This window comes from Rhinatrema bivittatum, chromosome 2, assembly GCF_901001135.1.
Source record: "Rhinatrema bivittatum chromosome 2, aRhiBiv1.1, whole genome shotgun sequence".
NCBI lineage: Eukaryota > Metazoa > Chordata > Amphibia > Gymnophiona > Rhinatrematidae > Rhinatrema > Rhinatrema bivittatum.
Genome location: NC_042616.1, coordinates 155,498,662 through 155,521,107, shown reverse-complemented (window position 1 = coordinate 155,521,107; position 22,446 = coordinate 155,498,662). Strand labels below are relative to the sequence as shown.

Sequence of the window (22,446 nt, the reverse complement as noted above, 5' to 3'; positions counted from 1 at the left end):
GCACTGCTGCTGCTCACCATTTTGCAGTAGTGCTTTTGCCTCCTGGACTTCTACCATCTTTTCCCCAACTTGGGCTCTTTCTCAACCTGCTGGGTACCTCAGTACAGCTTCAGCACATCTCTTGTCTCTCCCATTTAGTGCATACGCTACTGGTTCTTGTAAATTTTTCTTCTTTAGCAAGATGATCTCTCTGATGAGTTGTGCCACCTCACTCTCTACTTCGGTCATTTCTGCTGCAATGTCTTATCTCAGCCACCAGCTGCATGGCCTGGACTTCTGGGAGTGGGCTCCCCAACTCCTCTACCATGGCTAGCTCTTCTGGCTGCATAACCTCTTCACTTCAGCCCTCCCCAATTTTTCCCTTGCTTTGGGCAGACTGATTCTCTCAACGCCTGCTCTTGGGGAAGAGGAATTGCTACCACACAAAAGTACATTGCAGTCACAACTTCTCTCTCTTCTTTCAGAGAAATACTCTTGCAGTAAACTTTTCTTTCAAGAGTCACACACAATTGCAGTTCCAACTTTTCTTTCTTTTTCCAGAAAACATTCTGGCAGCAAATTTTTCCTTCTCTTTTTCTTCTGGAAAAAAGCCCCAAAACTCTACTTATCCAGCTCTAACTCACTCCCCCCCCTCACGTAAAGCTAATATTAGCCTGTTATTTTTTACACTCACATGGCTGTGTCTGCAGTCAGGTCCCTTAGGCAACTTTTCTTCATTATATGCTCTTGTACTATGTACATAGTTTACAGCCACAGTCCTTCACACTTATTCATGCGTTGTGCAACCTTTTAGAGCATTACTTCACCAGCACAAGCCTCCTACTCTGTGCAATCCTGTGCTCTGTACATTGTTTAGAGCCACACAACATCTGCTCTGTGCAGGAATAAAATAAGTTTCTAACATTTCTCTTCTTACCTCTTTACTTTTAGTGTGAACACCTGGTATGTGTTGCTGTCTATACCAGAACTTCTTAGCACAAGTTCTTGCTCTGTGCTAAGCTTTAAAGCAAAACCAGGTTTCCCAGAAATTTTTTCTCTCTTCTTTCTTTCTCTTTTACTCACCTGGATGCTTGTGCATTGCTCTGCTGCTATATAATAGACTCTTCTGTAACCCAGTCTCTGCTCTGTACTTTGTTTAGAGCAACCATGTTTCCAAACAAACTTCCTGTCTTTTTTTTCTCCTAAGGCATGTATCTCTGGCTGTACCTTGCTTAGTGCAGAAAATCCCCAAGCTCACTCGATATGTGCAAAGAAATGAGCAGTCAAGACTTATCCCCAGTGCTTTTATTCTCAGTGCAGCAATTAAAATCAGCATTTCCACAAACATTTAACAGAGGCCAGCAATGTTAAAGGGGCTGTGTTTCCCTTATACTCACAATCTTCTCATTACAATACATCAGCTATGTTAAAGCAACTGCCTTTCCTTTCTTACTCATGATTAGGACAGAAATGTTACAGGAGCTACCTTCTGCTGGAGTTCCTGGGACCTATCTTGCTCTCATAAGAACATGTCATACTGGGTCAGACCAAGAGTCCATCAAGCCCTGCATCCTGTTTCCAACAGTGGCCAATCCAGGCCATATGAACCTGGCAAGTACCCAAAAACTAAGTCTATCTCCTCTGAGCCTAGACCACATTCCAGCTAAGAGGCGCCACCTTGAACCAGAATGCCTTGTTTTAAGGTGGATCTGAACCAGATGGCTGGGACATCCTTTACACTGTTCTGGGGCTCCTTCACAAGTAATAGACATATATGACTTACTGCTAACAGTATTATGGGCAATATCTGATCTGGGGGCTAAGGGTCATAGAGGATTTATACATATAAATGTAATTTGTACTAACACCATTTGAATCCTTAGGTTTGTAATATTGATATTTGTTCAACAAGTTGTGGCCTTGTTTCACCATCTATGTGCTTCAATCGCCTTGTTATTATATTGAAAGTAGGGGGCCTAACACTCATGTTATGCCTTCCATTTCAGTTTCTCAATGATGTACAGTGAAGGGGTAGTCAAGGAAAAAAAGGAAGGAAAAGTGTGCAGCTGTACCACCTCTGGAGGCACCAGGAGAAATGGCTCCCAGCAAGACAAGGCCTGCAGTTCAGAACCCTACATACAGAGCAACTGCCACAAGGAACACCATTTTTAAGGTCAGCAATTGCAAGGACAGGGTATGTAGCGGTCTAATCGTAGGGTCTGCCAAAATTCCAAAACCAAATTAAGATTCCAAAGGGGCACCAGAAACCGCAAAGGAGTTCGAAGATGTTTCATGCCTTTCAGAAAACGTGTCACATCAGGAGGAGCAGAAAAGGATCCACCATTTACCTGACTCCTGAAACATGCGAGAGCTGCTACTTGTACCTTTAAGGAATTGAGAGCCAAACCTTTATTCAAGCCATCCTGCAAAAATTCCAAAATGAGCGGAATCTTGGCCAAGAGTACCTTGACCCTTACACCAGGCCTCAACACTCTCCAAACCTGCACATGGGCCAAGGAAATGGAGAACTTTCTAGTTCTTAGGAAGGTGGAAGACACTGCCGCAGTGTATCTACATTTCAACAAGTGAGCCCTTTCAAGAGCCATACTGTATGACAAAATTGAGTCGGATCTACGTGAAGAACAGGTCCCTGTGCACTGGAACTTTTGCATTATGCAAAGTCGCCAACAGGTCTAGGAATAGGAGAAGCCAGCGATCCCGAATCAGCTGAAACATCTTGTCTGACAATGCCCACTCTCCTGGGTCCAGACTCTACCTGCTGAGAAAGTCTGCTCTTACGTTGTCTTTGCCTGCAATGTGAGAGGCTAAGATAATCTGGAGATGCACCTCTGCCCATTCCATAAGTTGATCTATTTCCTGTGACACTTGTTGGCTCTTGGTACCTCCCTGCCGACTGATGTAAGCCCAGTTGTTGCCTTGTCCCACATTATTCAGACCAATCGTCCCTGTAGTCTGTCGCCGAACTGTAAACATGCCTAATGGACCACCCTGGCTTCCAGTCGATTGATGTCCCAGAGAGATTCTTTTGCACTCCAGTGCCCTTGCACTGTCAGCTCCTGACAGTGAGCTCCACAACTAAGGAGACTAACATCCGTTGTCAGTACTAGTCAGTTCAGTGGGGTTAGGGAAACTCCCTTCAGTAGATTTGCCTGCAGTTGGGATGAGACCTCCATCAGCAGGTGAAGCCGAATGGAATAGTCCTGAGACTGTGAGTTCCACCAAGACAGTAGGGAGCACTGAAGAGGACGCATATGTGCCCTCGCCCATGGTTCTAGTTCCAGGGTTGCCGCCATTAAGCTAAGTACCTGCAGGCAAGACCAGGGTGTTCAATAACAGACGGACGAGCTTCTGGCAGGAACACCCTGCCCTGCTTCATGTCAAATGAAATCCCAAGGTATTCCAGCAACTGAGTAGGCTGAAGACTGCTCTTGGCTAGGTTCACCACCCAGCCGAGCTCCTGCAACAGGGAAATCACCTTGTGAGTCACCAGGTGGCTCTCGTCTGGTGACTTGGCTTGAATCAGCTAGTCATCAAAATACTGGAGTACTAGAATTCCATCCTTTCTCAACTCTGCTGCAGCTACTAACATTACCTTGGAAAAGGTTCTGAGAGTGGTGGCCAAACCAAAGAGCAGTGCCCGAAACTGAAAGTGGCACCACAGAACTGCAAACCGCAGAAAGCATTGATGTTCTAGTCGGATGGGAAAGTGAAGATATTTATATGTGACCCCTGTGCTCTCTGCTTGAATTGTAGTCTATAACATTTTAGACTTTATACAGATGACCTGCAAATGTATTTTCCTATAAAGAGGGATTTGTCAGCTACCCTAAATCACATTGCAGATTGTGCTCAGCTTATTAATGATTGGATGCTTAAGAGCCATTTGTTAATGAATGCTTGCAAAACGAAGAAATATGTTTTTCCTGTGATCCAGATTTTTTAGAAAAACATAATAGTTCTTTGTCATTACTTGACATTGTCATTCGTTTTCTAGTTTGGTGTGAAATCGGGGTGTAATTTTTGACAGTCTTCTTAACTTTAAGACTCACTTGCAGAATTTATTTTATTTATTTCTGAAGTGTGGTTATTTTAAACTACGATTGTTATGTCATTTAAAATATATACTTGAAAAGGACGACTTCTGAACTATTGTTCAGGCTTTTGTATTGTCTTTGGTAGATTATTGCAATTCTTTTTTTGTTGGCCTGCCTGCATGTTGTTGAGAGCTGTATGGGTTTTGCAAAATTCAGCTACTCGGCTAATATTTGGGGGGCAGCGATGTGATCATGTCATGCCTTGACTCAAGGAACTTCATTGGCTTCCCATGAAGTTTAGATCTAGATTTAAGTTACTATTACTTGTTTTTAAGGCATTAAAATTAAAAGGCCCTGCTTATTTAGCTGATCTTCTGCAACTTTATATTCCTAGTCATAATTTACGTTCCATTGATAAGAGTCTCTTGCGATTCCTTTTACTAACCTAGCACGATTGCAAGAAACAGCAGTAGGTCATTTTTGGTCTTAGGGCCAACTAAATGGAATGCCCTACCTGGGGCTTTGTGAGCTTTAGTTGACAAAGTCATTTTGTAAGCTTCTTAAAGCACACCTATTTGTTCAGGCGTTTCTTTTAATTTGAGGGTTTTTTTTAAAATTATTATTTAGTGCATTTTATGTATTTTTGTTTTATTTATATGTTAATTTTAATATACAATTGTTAAATGTATTTTGGATTATTTTTAAAATGTTTTATATTGTAATCTGTTTAGCACATTTTGTTAAAAATGGAATAGAAACACTTTTAAATAAATAAATAAGATATGATTTGGACGGATCAAGGAAGTCAGAAATTCCCCTGACTGCAAGGCCATTATCACCGAGCACAAGGTTTCCATGTGAAAATGTTTCACCTGCAGATGATGGTTGACACCTTTGAGGTCCAGGATGGGACAAAAAGAGCCCTCCTTTGGCACGACAAAATTAATGGAATATCTCCCATATTTTCTTCAGACATGGGCACTGGGACCACAGCCCTCAGACTAAGGAGCCTTGACAATGTATGCTCCAGAGGAACACTGTGAAACTCCACTGCATATCCTTCTCGTATCACTTCCAGGACCCTCTGATCCGATGTGATTTCAACCCACCTCTGATAAAAGAGAGAGAGGCGTCCCACTATCTCCTGTTCCCGGGGGTGAGTCAGCAAATCTTCATTAGGAGGCTCGGGAGGTTCCATTACCCAAGCCTGCGCCCCTTTTGAGTTGTCTGGGATGAAAAGACTGAGACCTACCAAAAGGTCAAGTCCTCTGAAGGTCATTTCTCTATAGAATCAAAAACACCTGGATCCTCTAGCATGAACTCTCATGTTAAAGGAGCTCTGCATCTGATTCTTATCCTCCGGCAAATGAGGAAAGGGAGATTTGCCCCACTAAATGGCCAGGTTCTTCAACTCGCTCTGAAATAAAAGTGAGCCATTAAAGGGCAATTCAGTGAGGTTAGACTTGAAAGTTGTATTGGCCGACCAATTTCTCAACCATAACTGACACCTGGCTGCTACTATAGAAGCCACCCTTTGGTTGAAGTGTGAATAAAATCATAGCCCACATCTGCCAAGACGGTAGCAGCTGGTTCCATAACTGCCCTGGACTTATCCCAGAGTCATCAACCTCCTGGGAGGAAAGCAAACAAGAATAAGCCAACAAGAAGCGATCTGCAAGGTCATTGCCACTGCTTCAAATGCTTGCTCAAGAATAGACAATCTTTTCATCATGAACATCCTTCAAGGCCACTCCTCCTTCCACGGGAATAGTGATTGGCTTGGAGACTGCACACATGAGTGCATCTACCTTCGGAATACGTAAGCACTCTCTGGATCCAGAGGGTACAGGCCTTCTAAAAACAACCCCCTTTGAAATTAGCCTCTGGAGTGCCCCACTCAAGATCAATCAATTCTTGAACAGTCTCCATCACGAGGAAAAAATAAGAGGCTTTATGCAAGGAAACCAAAATTGGATTTCTCTTTGGCTCAGACCTGGAATTTGATCTAGGAAACCCAAGCATTTCCAAGGTCTGGGAGATCAGAGCTGGCAGTTCATCTCTATGAAAGAACAGTAACATAGTTCTATAAGGTTCTAATCCTGGAAGAATTTCACCATACTCAAGAGAGTCAGGATAGGTATCTTTGTCCGTGCGATCCAGATCTCTATCAGGAAATCCTGCTGCCGCTCTAGGAGTATTCCGGTGCTTAACGGCTCTGAGATCATTGGACAGGGTTTAAGACTGTGCCTGAAGAAAAGATTGCAACTCCTGGAAAAATTCTACCCATGAAAAAGTAGAAGTATCAAAACCAAGAGGCACCCAAGGCATACTCACTGAGCTACTGTCCCCTGCTGAGGAACCAGTTAGGGGAGTGCCATATTCAGGTGCCCCACCTGAGAATTCTTTTCCCAGACCGACATCCAGCTGGGAAAAAGCAGTTTTAGTGAAATCAGAGAAAGATAATTCTCCCTGGGTCTCCAAACAACGTTGGCACTCCTGGCTGAGATGTCCTAATATGACAGGCAGTGCAAAGAGAAAGGCACTTAGGCTTCTTAGATATAGGTGCTATTATGATCGACAGTGCACTGAGCGGTGGCCGGAGGCTGCATCTAGCTGGTTTGTATATATATATATATATTTATATATACACACACACATACACACATCCAACTTAGGCACTCAAAAATTAGGCATCCAACACTTAGGCGACCCATACCTAGGTGCCTAACTAGGCGTCCAAGACTTAGGCATCCTAAAGCTAAGCGCCCCAAAAAACTTAAGCACACAATACAGCTTGTGCACACAAAAACTGGGCACATAACCTGGTCACACAGCTAGACACACATGCTGAACTGACAATCCTGTAGAGGACAGCCTAAGAAAATGCACAAAATGCCATTGTGGCCTACCATGTGGAATGCAGCAAAAAAGCCTTGGAGCAGGGCCTAGCCTAAGGAGGCTGCTCAACTCGCCAGGCTTCCCATGTCCCTCGACCTCTTACAGAGCGGGACACACGTCAGAACAGCACGCTGCGCATGGAGACCAGAGGAAGGAGGAAGCCCTACACAAAAACCTCCTAAGTCTCTGTATATTACTTTTTTTTTTTTTTTTAACTTACCAGAGCTCAGCCTTTCCTGGCTGGCTGCGGTGGGAGAGGGCATGTGCTGTCAATGCCATGCTCGGCTTCCTGTACCCGCTGCCTTTCAGCGCTTACGCAGCTAAGTCCATGCCGGACGAAAACCAGCTACCAGACCAAAGCACTCATCTGAGGGACCACGGAAATCACCTCAGGAATTCTCAACTGTGGACGGGACCATTTGGTATCACCACAGGAGAGCGAGGTTAATTTATTTCCTTAGTTCTCCTTTCTCAAAATGAAGCAATCCCCATTCGTGAGATGCATCTGCTGGAGACAGAGAATACTGGCAGGCTGATGTCACTGCAGGGGTATATATACTGTCAGTTTGCTCCATCTCCACCTGCTGGTAGAGATGATTAACCCACTTTTTCTGGATTCATCTGACTGGACACTAAGAAATACAAATAGCAATGCTTGCCTGGACAGTCATTTTCTATAACATCTATTTTAGGTATGCAATGCTACAAAGCACACAACTATGGCTCACTATAAATGTTGATACTGTGATTTTACTTTGAACAGCCAACCTTTCATTATCCTGTGAGCAATGAGCACAGTGATGCAATTTAATTGCTGCTGGTTTGAGTAAACCCAGTACAACCATGGTATAACATTTTTATTTTCAATACAGTAAACAAAATTATGCAAGTTAAAATTGACATCCTCATACTTCCCTAAGACTTCCATTTAATAAGGCTAATTGTGTTAATGTAAAAAGCAGAATCATTTGCCTGTTCTTGGCTAAATGAGACAGTCTTATTATGAAAGAGCTCAATTTAACCTTGTGCTAGAGAGCTGTAAAGGAATTACTACTACTACTACTACTACTACTACTACTACTCCACCTGCTGATTTGCATAATGAGAAAGGAAGGCATTAAGGTTGCAGGTGCCTGCAGGAAATAGAGACAAGAAACTGAAAGGGCCATCAATACTGTGCACATTCTAATCTTGTCAAATACTTCCATGTTTGATATTCATTGTTGCATTTAACATGAAGAATGAAAATCAAATAGCAGTTTTAACTTACAATTCAAACACAGCCATATAGATCAGGAAATCGATAATTGCCAAACCGTTAGACCTCATATAAATTCAGGTGATAAAAGTCACGTATATGTGGTTTTGTTTGTGACTGAATTTACACCACGACATACACCACTTAATACTTGTTGTATTTTTTAATCATTGGTATTTTTAAATTTGTTTTATATATATATATATATATATATATATATATATATAAATATATATATATAAATATTTCTTTTTGTGTTAATATATTTGTGAAACAAAGACACTTATCTTAAATAGATTTTTCCCAATGAATGCAAATGTTTCATGCCTGGAGAAACACCCGTGTTGAGAAGCAAATAATAACAATGATGTTAAATAATAACAATAAATATCAAACATGAAAACATTTGACAAAATTAGAATGCAAGGCATCTCAATACGGGTGTTTCTCCGGGCATGAAATTCTTGCATTCATTGGGAAAAATCTATTTAAGATAAGTGTCTTTGTTGTTTCACAAATATATTAAAACAAAAAGAAATATATAAAATAAACAAATTACTATAGACTGATCATTAAAAAATGCAACGGGTATTAAGTCACTTGTGGTGACCTTTATAATCACCCGTATTTACATGAGGTCTAAAAATTTGGCAATTATCGATTTCCTGACCTACATGGCTGTTTTTGAATTGATATTCATAGTTAGCTTTCATTGTTTATTCTAGCATTCAAATTAAGCTTCTCGATCTAACAACTTAAATCCATTATTTTACAAAGACATGGGGTGAATTTTCCAAACGTTAGTAGCATAAAATTTAACATATACATGCATAAGTATCCTCTGACTCATTGCAACATGCCCAGTGTCCTCTGGAGTTTGGTCTAAGTTGGGGAAGATAGACTTTTGGTTGCCGATCAGAAGAAAGATGTTTGCCCCTTTTCCTGCCTGGGACCTAGTACATCTGGAGCTGCCTGCTCCCAAATGGATCCCTCTCATCTGGGATCCTGAGACAATACAGAGATACAAGAACGAATACCTACTAACTGTGTATAAGAACAAGTTTAAAACCTGGAGGATCCCCACCTGGAGTCTTCCTCCCTTGGGGGGAGAGAGGGATTTATTCTCTGTGCAGTGACTGATTTTGCCGGTGTTACCAGTTTTGGATGGGGTGTTCTCATTTTACATCAAGGAATACCCTGCCCACTGAGGGACCCTATTTATCCAAACCCTGGAGAGTGGAAGTTTCTTTTATCTGGTTTCTGAGAACTGTGCATAGACTGAGGGAAGAGTCTGTACTAGAAAAGCCACTGTAATGCTGAGGACTCTGTTAACTGTGCCATTTATCAATCATAATTTATCTTTAGTAAAGACTTTAATTTTGGACACAACCAAAATGTTTCCAGTTTCTTATAGGTATTATAGCACTCAGTGAAAGAAGAGAAGAGTACCCCCTCTCCCTGGGACAATGATTAGAGAGGAAAGCAATTTGGGCCCTGAAAGGGAAACCTTTCCCCCTCCCAACCAAAAATCCAAGCCCCGGAAAGAAGAGACAGTGTTCAAGCCAGCCTGGAATGGTTCCAACCCCTAAGAGACTTCCAATCTTTTATGGTCCTACCGGAGCATAGCCAGCTCCCGAATGTGGGGTTACCCTTAAAACGCCAATTAACAAATTTAGGCTCACAACTGCCAAAAACTTTGCTTTCCACTTAGTATAAACTGAAATATATACCTTGATTGGAGACCTTACTATGAATAAAAGTTCTCAAACTTATAAATTCTAAGGGGTACTTTCTTGCACGATATATATACACATGGAATGGTAGGACTACAAGAAAAGTACTGGAGTGTGAAATTAATTTCCAATTGGGTGGAATTTTCCATTTCACAAACACAACAAAACGTACTCTCTATAAGCCCTCACCTCCAGTGAGTGTAAAAGACCTTCTATAAACCTACAATGATGAAAAATGAACAGTCACTTTTAGTTTAACCCTGCTCCAACTTACTACAAATATTTGTTTGCTGAGTTTCCTGTAAACATAGTTTTAACCTATCCATCTTGATCACAATACAGTATTTTTATATTTGCCATAGTAATCAACACTGATTAAAGCTCAACTTTGATTTTATAAAAAGCCTATTTTGCTCCTATATTTACACCTGTGCTCCATACTATTCAACGTGATCTACCTCACCATCATCCCAGTCAATACTGTATTCAAACTTTAGATATGATCTTGGATTATACTTTATCCTTTACCTTCCATATTGTTTTTCTTGTTAAACCTTTCTGCTGCCATCTTTAAAACACAATTCATCTCTGCTGCTACATTAGTCATTTAAGTGATGCTTTCCAGGGAAAACAAACATGAACTAAATCTAGTTCTTCAACAAAATCTATGCAAATACATCTGATGATATTCACTGCAAACTGCTAACCCTTCTGGATTGAAGCTGTGCACCCTAGTCTACACTTACGACACCAACTATGGTCCAGATCTTTTTGTGTGTTCCTGAACCTCCTGGATATCATACTTTTTTTGTTTAATTCCTTTACATTTATTTTAATGTAGTATGCTGCCTCTCTTCATATTCATTTTCCCTTCTCAAGTTAAGACCTGCTTACATTTCATGTTGTCATCCCTAAATCATGCGCTTTCCCAACCATTCTACCTTTGTTGCACCAACTATTTGGTAGACCATCTTTACAAATATTCAAAGATTTAAGCATTTATAAACCATGAAGACTCTAAGTACAAAGGGTCTAAAACATTACGGAAAGAGCATCATCCTGCACAGAAAGGTTGAGCTCAGGCAATATGATAGCTCCATTGTTCACACAAAAGCCCTAAATTGTTCAAACAGATGTGTTTTACATTAATTTATTGCCAAATCTTCCTTTGCCCTGGAAGTATTACAAAACAGGTTTTCCTAAAAACCTTTTCAACTATTCAGTCACTTGAAATTTTGGAAAACAAACTTCTCCTCTTGCAAGCAACATGAACTAAACAGAGCAACTGGTAGGGTAAAAAGGGGTTTCTGATTCTATATCTAAGTAAAGCACTTTAACAAGAAATAACCGTCATTGTGATACAGGATTATTTTCCTTTATGAAATTTAATCAGTTAGGTGCATCACTACTTTTTCTAAGTTACAATACAAGCAGCTTAGATTCCTACTACCAGGGCAGGTCACTTTGTACACTTTTGGCATAATTAAAAAAAAAAAAATACAGCTGTAAGAAAGGGGATTAACCAAGTATCTCAGAAAGCCAACCATAAAGCGTTGCATTTGAAAAGAAGTAAAAATCCTGTACGGAAAAGAAAAGGACATTATGTACCCCAAAAGCACAGAAATTAAGTTAGCTACTAAGATGCTGGAATATTAAACAGTGGATTGAATTAAATCTCATATTAGAAAAGGTCAATATATATTTATAGGGACTGCTGAGAGGATGGAGGATTTTAGGTATAAGAATGTCTCATAAACCCTCAATTAAACCTTTGATAAGTTGAGGAACCATAAAAAGAGTCATCTAGGAGAACTTTAGTTTCAGACTTAATGACAGTCATTCTAAGTCAAGTCTTCAACATACATCTTTATGGGTAAATAATTAAACAAGTTTAATATTATTTCAGTTTTATTTTGCTACTGAAATAGTTTAAACCTTATTGTCATTTGTGTTGTATCCTGCTACAATCCATAATGTGAGAGAAAAAAAAAGTGCGAAAGTTTGCAGGGCAGACTGAATGAGCCGTTTGGTCTTCTTCTGCCGTCATTTCTATGTTTCTATATAACCCTTTAGTACATCTATTGTGTGACTTTCTTTCCCTTATTTATATGCTCCTCTGTTCAACTTGTACCTAATAAGTATGCAAAATAGCATTTGCCTGCTATTTCTCTCTATCGCAAGATAAAGCATATGCTGCATATCATTTCCCAGTCCCATATTTGAAATATATTACCAAATAGCAAAAAAAATAGACCTGGAGAGAGAACAACTCCATAATCTATTACAAGGTCAAAAGCTTTGGTCAAGAATTTTTGTGGGCATTCGGAGAGTTTCAGCTGATGTTGCCATGAGGAGTCTGTAGGCAGAGACTCAGAAAGTGAAGCAACTGGCCCAGCTTTTGCCACCCTATTGGTTTATGCCTCCATTGTGCTAAAATATAAATGATTGAATTCACACCAGTGCTGCGGCTCTGGTACTTACTATTTGTATGTTTCTGAACGAATGTATTCAAACACATGAGAGACTCCCAGCTGGAACTGGTCAGCGATAGGTGTAACCCAGGGATTATTCTCTGCTTTGAACACTTGCTTTTGGCCAGTCAAGTCCAAGTTGCCTGCAGTGATTAAAATGAAGCGCACAAGTTCATTTATAGAAAATCAGATCAATAATAAGAAAAGAATTCCAGTAATTGTCTCTCTTAGCAAAGTTTTAACTACAAACTGAATAAAGAAATACAACATTACGTATGTAACAGAATTGGCTCGGTCAGGACACATTGCTTGCACTCATGGGAGAGCATAGGATTTCCATTGCAATCTCTCTCTAACATCATGTACATATTTCTTATTATGCCCGGAGATGTCCAAAGTTTGCTTAATTATGCTGTTTTTTCTTTTCTTTTTTTTTAAATAGTATATTGTTTTCAAATCACATTCATAATTCCTTCACCAGTAATTCTATTTTTATTTATTTATATTCTGCCTTTTGGTACTTCTAAGTGGATTATATTCAGATACTGTAGGTATTTATTGTGCAAAATGAGTATTTAGTGACATGCCCTGTATATATCTGCAGTGTTCCCTTATGGAAGTGAAGCTTAATGTTCCTCCTTGACTTTAAACCCTAACAAATTTCTTTTATCTTGTGACACCAATTCAACTTTCAAATACATTCATCTGCTTTTCATTAGAGGCAATGGGATCCATGTTTTTTAAATGTCTTTTTATTGGACCAAATAATTAATCAGCAATTAACCATATAATGGCATTTTAATGCATAATATAGTCTTAAATCTGTTATCAAAAGCAATAATATAGGCATCCAGGACTTCATGGCTTCTTCCTGCACCAACTCACCTTACAAAAAAAAGAAACACCTAATAATTACTGGGAATCAAAAAGTCACATTTTTATTAACACAACACTGAAATTTCCTGACCCATACAGTTGCAATATGTTCTCCAACATTGCCCCAGTGGACATCCGTAACATCCCAGCAAGATGCAGCACCCCATAGACCATCTGGCCTTCAGATACCAAGAAGCACCTGCTGCCTCACTATGAGGCCTCTACCACATCCAAATAAGGCGCCCCACAGTAATGTGACTGCCCACAATCATGCCAGATCCACACAGGGTTCCTAGAGTTAACTGTTCAGCCCATGTCGCCAATCCGTTGACATCATCATGCCCCAAACCATGCTCAAGTATTCCGTCACATACCCTGTGATCCCCCCAAAAGGAAATGGCCTAAGATTCTGAAAACAGAGCACCTTCCAAGGCCTTCTAAATAGCATTAGTGAAAAGACCTTGCCCCATATCAGATAAATGAACCACCCATCAGTCTGAAAAAGATCAATACAAGCATCCCAAGACCACATAGGCTTAACATGAATACCCCGTTTACCACATGGCCACAACCCAAATTACTTGATCCAAGCAAGCAGATCTTGGAATGATGTCTGACCAACATATAGTAGTATTAGAGAGCCAAACAATAATAGTAGACACATCCTTCCTCTCAGCATACAGCAACTGGTAATAGATTCATTTGATAAAATCATTCCCCCAAGATGAATCACCAGCGCTTCAGGCCAGGCTCAACTCCTCATCAATGACTACAGGAAGGACAGCAACAGATTGCAGCATACCTCTTGCTGCCCAAACCTGCGAACCTTCCCATTATGCAGTGCAAAACCCAACTGATACCATAGGGCAATGTAGAGCACCCATATAGGAATTCTCCATGAAACAAACATTTCTGCCCCTGCACCAGTGAACTGAAACGTATAAACAACATTACCAGTGCGATGTATAACTGTATCTGGAGCAGGAGATGAGACATGATGAGAAGAGGAAGCAACTGGACTAAGACTGGAGACCGCATCAAGGAGGTTGAGGTACAGGCAGAGTATCGAGGAGGGCTTTAGAGCTAGGCAGCAGGACCACAGTAGCAGACAACAGACCATCCCTTCTGCTAGCCAGCACAGGAACTCTGTGGAGAGGCCTGGACAGGCTTGCTGGTATGACTCTTATTTGGCATTCAATACCACCACCTCTGCGGCCTCATGTCCCCTTACCACAGCGTGGTTTGCACTTGGGGGTGGGATGTCTTCTGGGGGCCTACATCCCGGGGACTGCTGCAGGGTGTGAGTCCTTTGATGCTGAGGAAGACACATGCTCGGGCATCCTTTTAAGGATTTGCATGAGGACATTGGTCATAGTGTTGATTAATTTGGCCAGCATCTTTACACCCTGTGTGTCTGCGGCAGTCTGATCCCACAGGGCCTAGCTCTGCTTGCTCACAGCTCTCCTGAGGCACACTAGCTCGGCCCATATCTGGCAGAGGTGTATGCCATGCCTCCTTTCCATCTGGTCCAGCTGCTTGTGCATTGACGTCTCTGTTGGTGACAGGAATGTTGTTGATGCTGGTGCCAGTGCTGCTGGTGGTGCTCTGATGGTGATGTGAAGTGTTTCAATTTGGACCTCCAAATGTGGCATGAGGGGGCTGCTGGGCTGCTCCTGCTGAAGGCCTGGTGCTTCAGGCTGGCACTGTGGTGTGCTGGCTTGAGGTTGTGCTGCATCAACTGGCTCCTAGTCCAGGCTGGCTGAGGTTGTTGCTGCTGCTGATCCTCCTCCTCTTTCCTCACCTGGATCTGGGCATCCATCAGCAAGGCCCTCTGCAAAAGGGCTGACATGCTGCTAATCCCTGGGATTTGCTGGCTGGTCCCTGGGGCATGATGGCTGGGACCAGCAGCTTCATGGGCGAGAGCTGTTGAAACAAAGAATAAGACATAAGCACCAATGGCAGGAAGTATCCATTTTCTATCAGGGGTGCACGTTGCATATAAAGCATTGGAGCATCTTATGCCAAAATGTGTACAACAGTTGTAGCCTGGCCATTTACAGAGGAGGTGACGTTTCCAGCTGCAGCTCATGTGGTGTCCAGCTGCTTAGCCATAACCTCGGACACATCCAGTCCCAGCCATTGCACGAGGTGCTCCTCCAAGAGTATGAGGATGAGGGGATAAGGGGTTCCTCCTCCAGTCAGGCGTTTGTATTTATTTCAGCTTGCCACCTTTGCTGTCAACTGTGCCTTGATGTCGCAGTACCAGTGGGCCACCTGCTCCCTGATGCATTGGGCACCACTGCATCTGGAGATCAACTAGGCTATGGTGCACCAGATCTGGCCTTTGGCTGCCTTCAGTCTTGGCTGCATGGTTGCCAAAGAGCAATGCTCCAGGACCCCTGGAAATCACCATCTCATTGTCCTGCACACTGAACTTGAGAGCCCTGAGATGAAGTCTTCCTGCTGCCTGGCTGCCAGAAGGAGGTGCCACTTCTATTTCCAGAGAGGTGTCCTCCCTTTCCTCCCTTTCCTCACTCTCCCTCCAACACTCCTCCATTTCTCCTCCCTCCTGCCCCTGTCCTCCAAATTCCTTTTCCCTCTGCCCTCTCTCTCTATCCCAGTGGTTCTCAACCCTGTCCTGGGGACCCCCCCAGCCAGTCGGGTTTTCATGATATCCACAATGAATATGCATGAGAGAAAATTTGCATACACTGCCTCCATAGCATGCACATTTTCTCTCATGCATATTCATTGTGGATATCATGAAAACCCGACTGGCTAGTGGGGTCCCCAGGACAGGGTTGAGAACCACTGCTCTATCCCTAGCCTGCTGTTCACCTCCCTCCGTCCTCACCTGCTATCCCCTTCCCCCTCCTGCCTCCTCCTATCTCTACTCCTGTCCCTATCCCTACACCTACTCCACCTCCTAGTACTCCTGCCCTTGTCCTCCCACCTCCTCTCCTCTCTCCCCACACCTCTCTCCATCCTCCTAACCACAACCACCATACCCCCTTACCACAAACACTACTCCTCACCACAAACACTCCTCCACTACTCCTCATTCCTCCACTCTTCCACCACTCCTCCTCACTCATCTACACAAAAAGACAGACAAATGTGGCAAATTAAACTTTCACACACAGAAAAAGACAAATGAGACCAAGGAAAAAGGAAATAGATGAGAACACCAAACAGAACAACTTACTCAGTAATCACAAGAACCTCCTACTCTCCAACTATCCTCTAACCAACACCTATACCCTCAAAGAGGCAGAAGCAGGAAGCTGGTATATATAAACAAAATAGCGCACCACACATAAATTTACATGCGACACGGCTAATTACATGGCACGCTGCTACTTATGCGTAACGCTTTGATGTGTTTTGCAATGCACCGCACGATGAGTTAAGGTATGGTGCTTTATGGAAATAGCTTACACGATATGGTAGACAAGAAATTAGCCTAACCTCACCCATTTTATTTTTTTTTTATTGTCAGCACTATTTCTGCTATATTTATAGCATTTTAATGAATCTCGGGGTATGTTAGGCAAAAAGGCTCTGGCTGGAATTGCTGAGGCAAGGGACTAGAACTCTGCCCTCAAGCCACCTGATGCCTGAGAAACTGGAGATGAAATAGCCTAAACGTTTTGCTAACAGTCTAAAGCCTAGATCTGAACTCCAGGAAGAAGTTCCCAGCAATTATAGGGCTAGAAGGCCAAGCTGAGAGAACCCAGAAGTGACTCTTCTTAAATTTAGAAGTAAGTGTAATAGTGCTTGTAAAGGTGAAATAGTAATGTATTCTATAAACTGGATATCCTGACTTGGATTGTATTTGGACTATTTTAGTGGCTTTTAAATCTGCTTAAGTTGCTTAAACCTGTTTGAACCTAAAGTCCTGTTTTACCCTGAAGGAAAGGGAACTTGTGCCCCACAAATTAAAGCCTGCAATGTTTAAGCAGGGTCATGTTTGTGCTTCTGTGGAGTGCATACACAAATAAAGTGCAGTTTGCAAGCTCCGAATTGAGTGATGGCTTATATTGGCAAGTGCTTCCCACCTGACAGTAATATTTGTAATAGATATTTTAATATTTTATTGTCATTGATATTTTTTCTGAGAAGTTTAATAATTCAGCATACTTTAATTCATAGATTTTATATGAAATGAAACCTTGAATACTCCCTTTTTATAATTCTTCTAACACATACTGATGAAATGTTTTAGATTTGATGCAGTTCCATAATTCTATACTCAAGAGTTATATGCACAGCTATTTTCTTATTTCTTAGTATACAGATATCTACACATCACCACAGTATCAATATTTCTTTATTGAACAAAAATTTCCTTTTCTGTTTGATAGATGTGTACATTATTTAATAGGTTTTCACTGTGTGTCATTTACATTTCCAGATGATCAAGGAGCATTTTTATTATTTATAAAAAAACAGGTTTAGCAGGAGATTTCTACCCAATTTTTTTTTTTTTTTTTTTTAACAATTCAGAGATTTAAATCACGCCTTTTCATCAATGACTCAAAACAAGTTGCATTCAGGTACAGTAAGTATTTCCCTGTCCCCAGAAAGCTTACAATCTAAGGGGGTCATTTATTAGTATTTTCACCAGAACCACCTAAGGCTCCCTCCAACCTCTCCCACCATTCAACTGTCACTGCTGCCACTGCTCTGGGGGACCGGGACTCCTCCCCCTGCTGAAATCAGCATTGGGACTGGATCAAGCAGACCAAAAGACCACATTTGGAAGCCACATGGTAAAGACACTGCTGGACCTTCAGAAGAATGGTGTGAATATGAGCCAGCCAGCCAACCACTTAAGGCTCTCTTCCCTCTTCTCCACTGCTCCACCGACACTGCTGCTTCTGCTGTGCGAAGCCAGCATTTTGCCCCCCCTGCTGACATCAACATCGAGGCCAGACCAGCCAACCCAAAAGAAGCCAAAGTTGGGCTACTCAGTCGTCTCCAGTCTATAATCAACGCCTCTTTATCAGAAGGCCTCCTTCCAAGGTCCCTAAAAAAAAAAAAGGCAGTAATGAAACCTACACTGAAGAAGCCTGGGCTGGACACAAACGACATGTGCAACTACCAACCAGTCTCCAACCTCCTGTTTCTGAGTAAAGATATTGAAAAAGCAGTCTTGCTACAATTTACCAACTTTCTACAAGTCCAGTTTCAGACCCCATCACAACACTGAAACTGCACTAGTGAGCTTGGGTTGATGATCTTTGACTCTAGATCATAGAAAATTCACATTTCTAGTACTCTTAGACCTTTTGGCTATATTTGACACAATAGACCACAGGATCCTTATCAGCCACCTGACAGACCTAGGCATCACTAGCCCAGCTCTGGAATTACTTGATTCCTTCCTCCAGGATCACACTCAGTCTGTCTTTCTTGGATAAACATCCTCACTCCCTAGTATCTGGGGAGTCCCACAAGGCTCTCTCCTATCTCCGACACTCTTAACATCTACATGTCCCCACTAGGCAAACTATTTAATGATTCCAAAATTCTCTACCACACCTATGCAGACAGCATCCTATTACTGTGCCTCCTAGGTTCAGATCCCGACCAAGCAATTTCCAGACTAAACAACTGCCTGGGTAAAGTCTCAAATTGGCTACACTACAACAAATTAAAACTAAAGCCCCCAAAAAACAGAGGTCCTATGGATCAGGAAAAAAAGACCACAGCCAGATCCACTCGAGGGTGGCCTTAGAAGGAATAGCCCTTGCTTTTCCCACCAGGTTCAGAGCCTGGGTTTCATCCTGGATTCTAGATTCATTACTGAAGCGCAGATACTACCAGTAACTAAATTTGCTTTCTTCCAATTATACCACTTCTACCCCTTCTCTGATGGCCCCAACCTTTCCAACAGTGAACCAGGCCTGTGTAATTTTCCACTGGACTATCGCAACTCCTTATACTTAGGACTGCCTAAAAAACTCAACAGCTGCCTGCAGCTCATAAAAAATGAAGCAGCAGGGTTAGATATTTTTGGCTTTTTCTGGAAAATCAATCGTTCTCTTTTCCAGATACGGATTGGACTGGGGGGGAATAGAAAACAAGTACATATATTATATTGTTTGTAAAATTGAGAAATATGGTATTTAAAAAAATATATCATGTAGTATTTTACTCTTTGCACTATGAACTAAAAGAATCTTATGTTTTGTTTTCTCTTATGCAATATTGTTTTTCTTTTTCTGTACTGTTACCAACAGTACAAAAAAATAAAATAGTTAACATATGGTATGTGAGCCCAACATACCATCTCCAACAGTGGCCAGTTCAGGTCACAAGTACCCTACAGATCCCAAAAAGTAGATCTATTTCTTGTCACATATGATATCTTGGACGTTTTTACAGGATTATTCCTGGAAGGAGGAGGCGATTTTAAATATTCAGTTAATTTATCAAAAAGGGAGGGAAGAAGGACCTATGGACCTGTGCCCTGAATCTTTTAAGTATCTAACAATGCCTCATTGTCCATTAAGCATGCTCAAGATAAGGTAACCAATAAAAAACACAATTCATAAAGCAATAAGGAAAAATTTAAACACAAATTTTAAACCAAATTAAACACATAATGCAACAAAAGCGTCAATCCTGGAGGGCTGCAAACCAGTCTGGTTTTCAGGCTATTCCAAATGGCATAGAGAAGTAGCCTAGTGGTTAGAGTAGTGGACTGTGAACCAGCGTTCAAATGTCCTTGTGACCTTGGGCAACTCACTTTACCCTCCATCGTCTCTGGTACAAACTCAGATTATGAGCTCTCTGGGGCCAGCAAAATACCTACAGTAGCTGAATGTAATCTGCTTTGAACTGTCTGAAAAAGCAGAATTAAAAAAAATACACATGAGATATATTTGCATACTGTGGAGGCAGCGTACTGAAATCTGACCAGTTTTTGACCCTCCAAGGAATACAGTTTGATATCTCTGTAATACAATAAAACAAGTTAAGTTATAATTAAAACACAAGTCATACTAAAGCTATAAAACCTGCGGCTGTAACTTTCATATCCTTTAGTTTGCAGATGCAGTTCTGAGAGGCTGCAAATGCAATGAACTTAGCAGCCCCCAGTTAACATACAGAAGACATCTAAAATGCCATGGAAAAAAAAATAACTACAGTAATTAAAAGAGGAAGGAACACCAACTTATACACAGTTTCCACAAAAAACAAATTTCTTCAAGAGTGGTATCAGAATATCCTAAACTCAATTGGAATCTACAGCTTTGTGCCTCACAATGGGCTAAATGATGACTCGTGATAAGTGCAGTTTGAGTTGATACTAGATGATTTTTTATCAATGGCTAGTAAGATTTGCATTATAAAAATATATTTTTTTAACAAAGGGTAAGGGTAGAAGATGGTAGATGATTAAGTTTCTGTGCTGCTTATGATTCAGCTTATAGCCCATTTCGAGGCACAAGACTGTAGATTAAAATTAAGTCAGGACCATTCTTGAAGAATTTTTTTTTCTTTGTGAAAACAGTGTATAAGGTGGTGTTCCTTTCTTTTAAGTGATATTTTCTTGGGAAGGACTTCTTGCTTTCTTGTTGATATGAAACAAATAAGTCAGTCATACTGCCAAGTGTGCAACTCCATTGCTAGTTTTATATGTCCTTTTGAGGTTTGGGGGTTCATCATCTGATCTCATTCATCTTTAAACAGTTTGGATATCAGACATCTGTCTCCTATGCTGGAATGTCCTTCAAGATTGGACAGACATGGGGGCAGCCATCTTTGGAAGTTATAACCTGGCTTTGGAAACTCGTTCATCTGTCTTGTATATTAGGGTACCCTCTAAGCTGATGTTTATTCTATAAGTTACAATAATGGTTTCTGTCAATTTTAAAGCCACCCCTTTATTTGAGATAGAAACTCACAAGTTATCCGGCTAAATGACAACTTTTTTAATACTGGGCCACTTATCCGGCTAGATTTTAGTCAGAAAAGTCATTATCAGGCTAAAGTCTAACCAGATAGGGGGGAAAAAAAAAAAAAAAAGAAAGAGGTGTTCCAGGCCAGGCTTAAGTTATCCAGGTAACTTAGCTGATTTTCAACTGTAACTGGCAAAGTTAGCTGGATAACTTGAACTGGATATACTCAAAGATATCCGGTTAAAGTCGCACTGTTAAATACATTTTTAAAAACTGGTTTGAGGGCCTGTGGCCGAATTCTCACCTCCCTCCTCAATATGTCATAATTGGCTCTGTCAGGGTGAGCAGCCTCCATCCCCTCAAACACTTACGGAAGACTTAAAAATCTACCTTATAAATGGGCTCTGACCGACGTGCCGCAAATGCGCAGTAGAGAGCAGCTCTACCGCGCATGCGCGGGCGAGCACTTCGGTCAGAGCCGAGCGTGCCCGAAAATAAAATGGCGCTGGGGCTGCAGGAGCGGCGGCGGCGAGAAGCAGGAGTGGGAGGAGCAGTAGCGGCGCCGCGCGCGCGGGAGGGACCCCCCCCCCCGGAGATCTTCTGTCTGCCGGTTGTGGATGATCTGAAAGGGGAGGGGATTGAGAGAGGGGGAGTGACTGAGGAGAGGGAGGAGAGAGTGAAGGGATTGAGAGAGGGGGAGGAGAGAGGGGGAGGAGAGGGAAAGGGAGGGGGAAGGAGAGAGTGAGGGGAGGAAGGGGGGAGGGAGAGGGAGGAAGAGGGGAGGGAGAATAGAGGGGGAGGGGGGAGGGGGGAGAATAGAGAGGGAGGGGGGAGAGGGAGGAAGAGGGGAGGGAGGGAGAGGGAGGGAGAATAGGGGGGAGAGGGAGGAAGAGGGGAGGGAGGGAGAATAGAGGGGGGAAGGGGAGAGGGAGGGAGGGAGACTAGAGGGAGGAGGGAGAATGAGGGGGAGGGAGTGGGAAGGAAATGGACTGAAAAAATGTGTTTTAATGTAGCCCGTTGTTACGGGCTTAACGGCTAGTATTATATATATATGTTGCAGGGCTGCTGCGGGGCAGGTTATGCTTCCAGCGCTACTCCGTCAGAAGATTGCTGGAAGCACTAGGTGTGGGTAAAACACAGTAACATAGCAATGATGGCAGGAAAGGACCAGATGGTTCTTCCAGTCTGCACAGCAATCTCCCCACAGCAGCATCCGCCGCTCCGTGCAGGACACCCCCATATTTCTCCCAAGGGTAGCAACTGCTG

At 42.0% G+C, this 22,446-nt stretch overlaps 1 protein-coding gene across 2 annotated transcripts in view; it reads right to left on the bottom strand.

Moving 5' to 3' along the window:
* The window catches only part of RSU1 (Ras suppressor protein 1), a 371,478-nt gene that overhangs the window by 179,256 nt on the left and 169,776 nt on the right, over nt 1-22,446 (bottom strand). The window contains exon 8 of one of the 2 annotated variants that reach the window (XM_029588766.1): nt 12,405-12,537. The exons of the other annotated variant lie outside the window; for it this stretch is intronic. Within the exon in view, the coding sequence (XP_029444626.1) occupies nt 12,405-12,537 (133 nt within the window). The remainder of the gene's footprint in view (nt 1-12,404; nt 12,538-22,446) is intronic. 2 annotated transcript variants of the gene reach the window in all.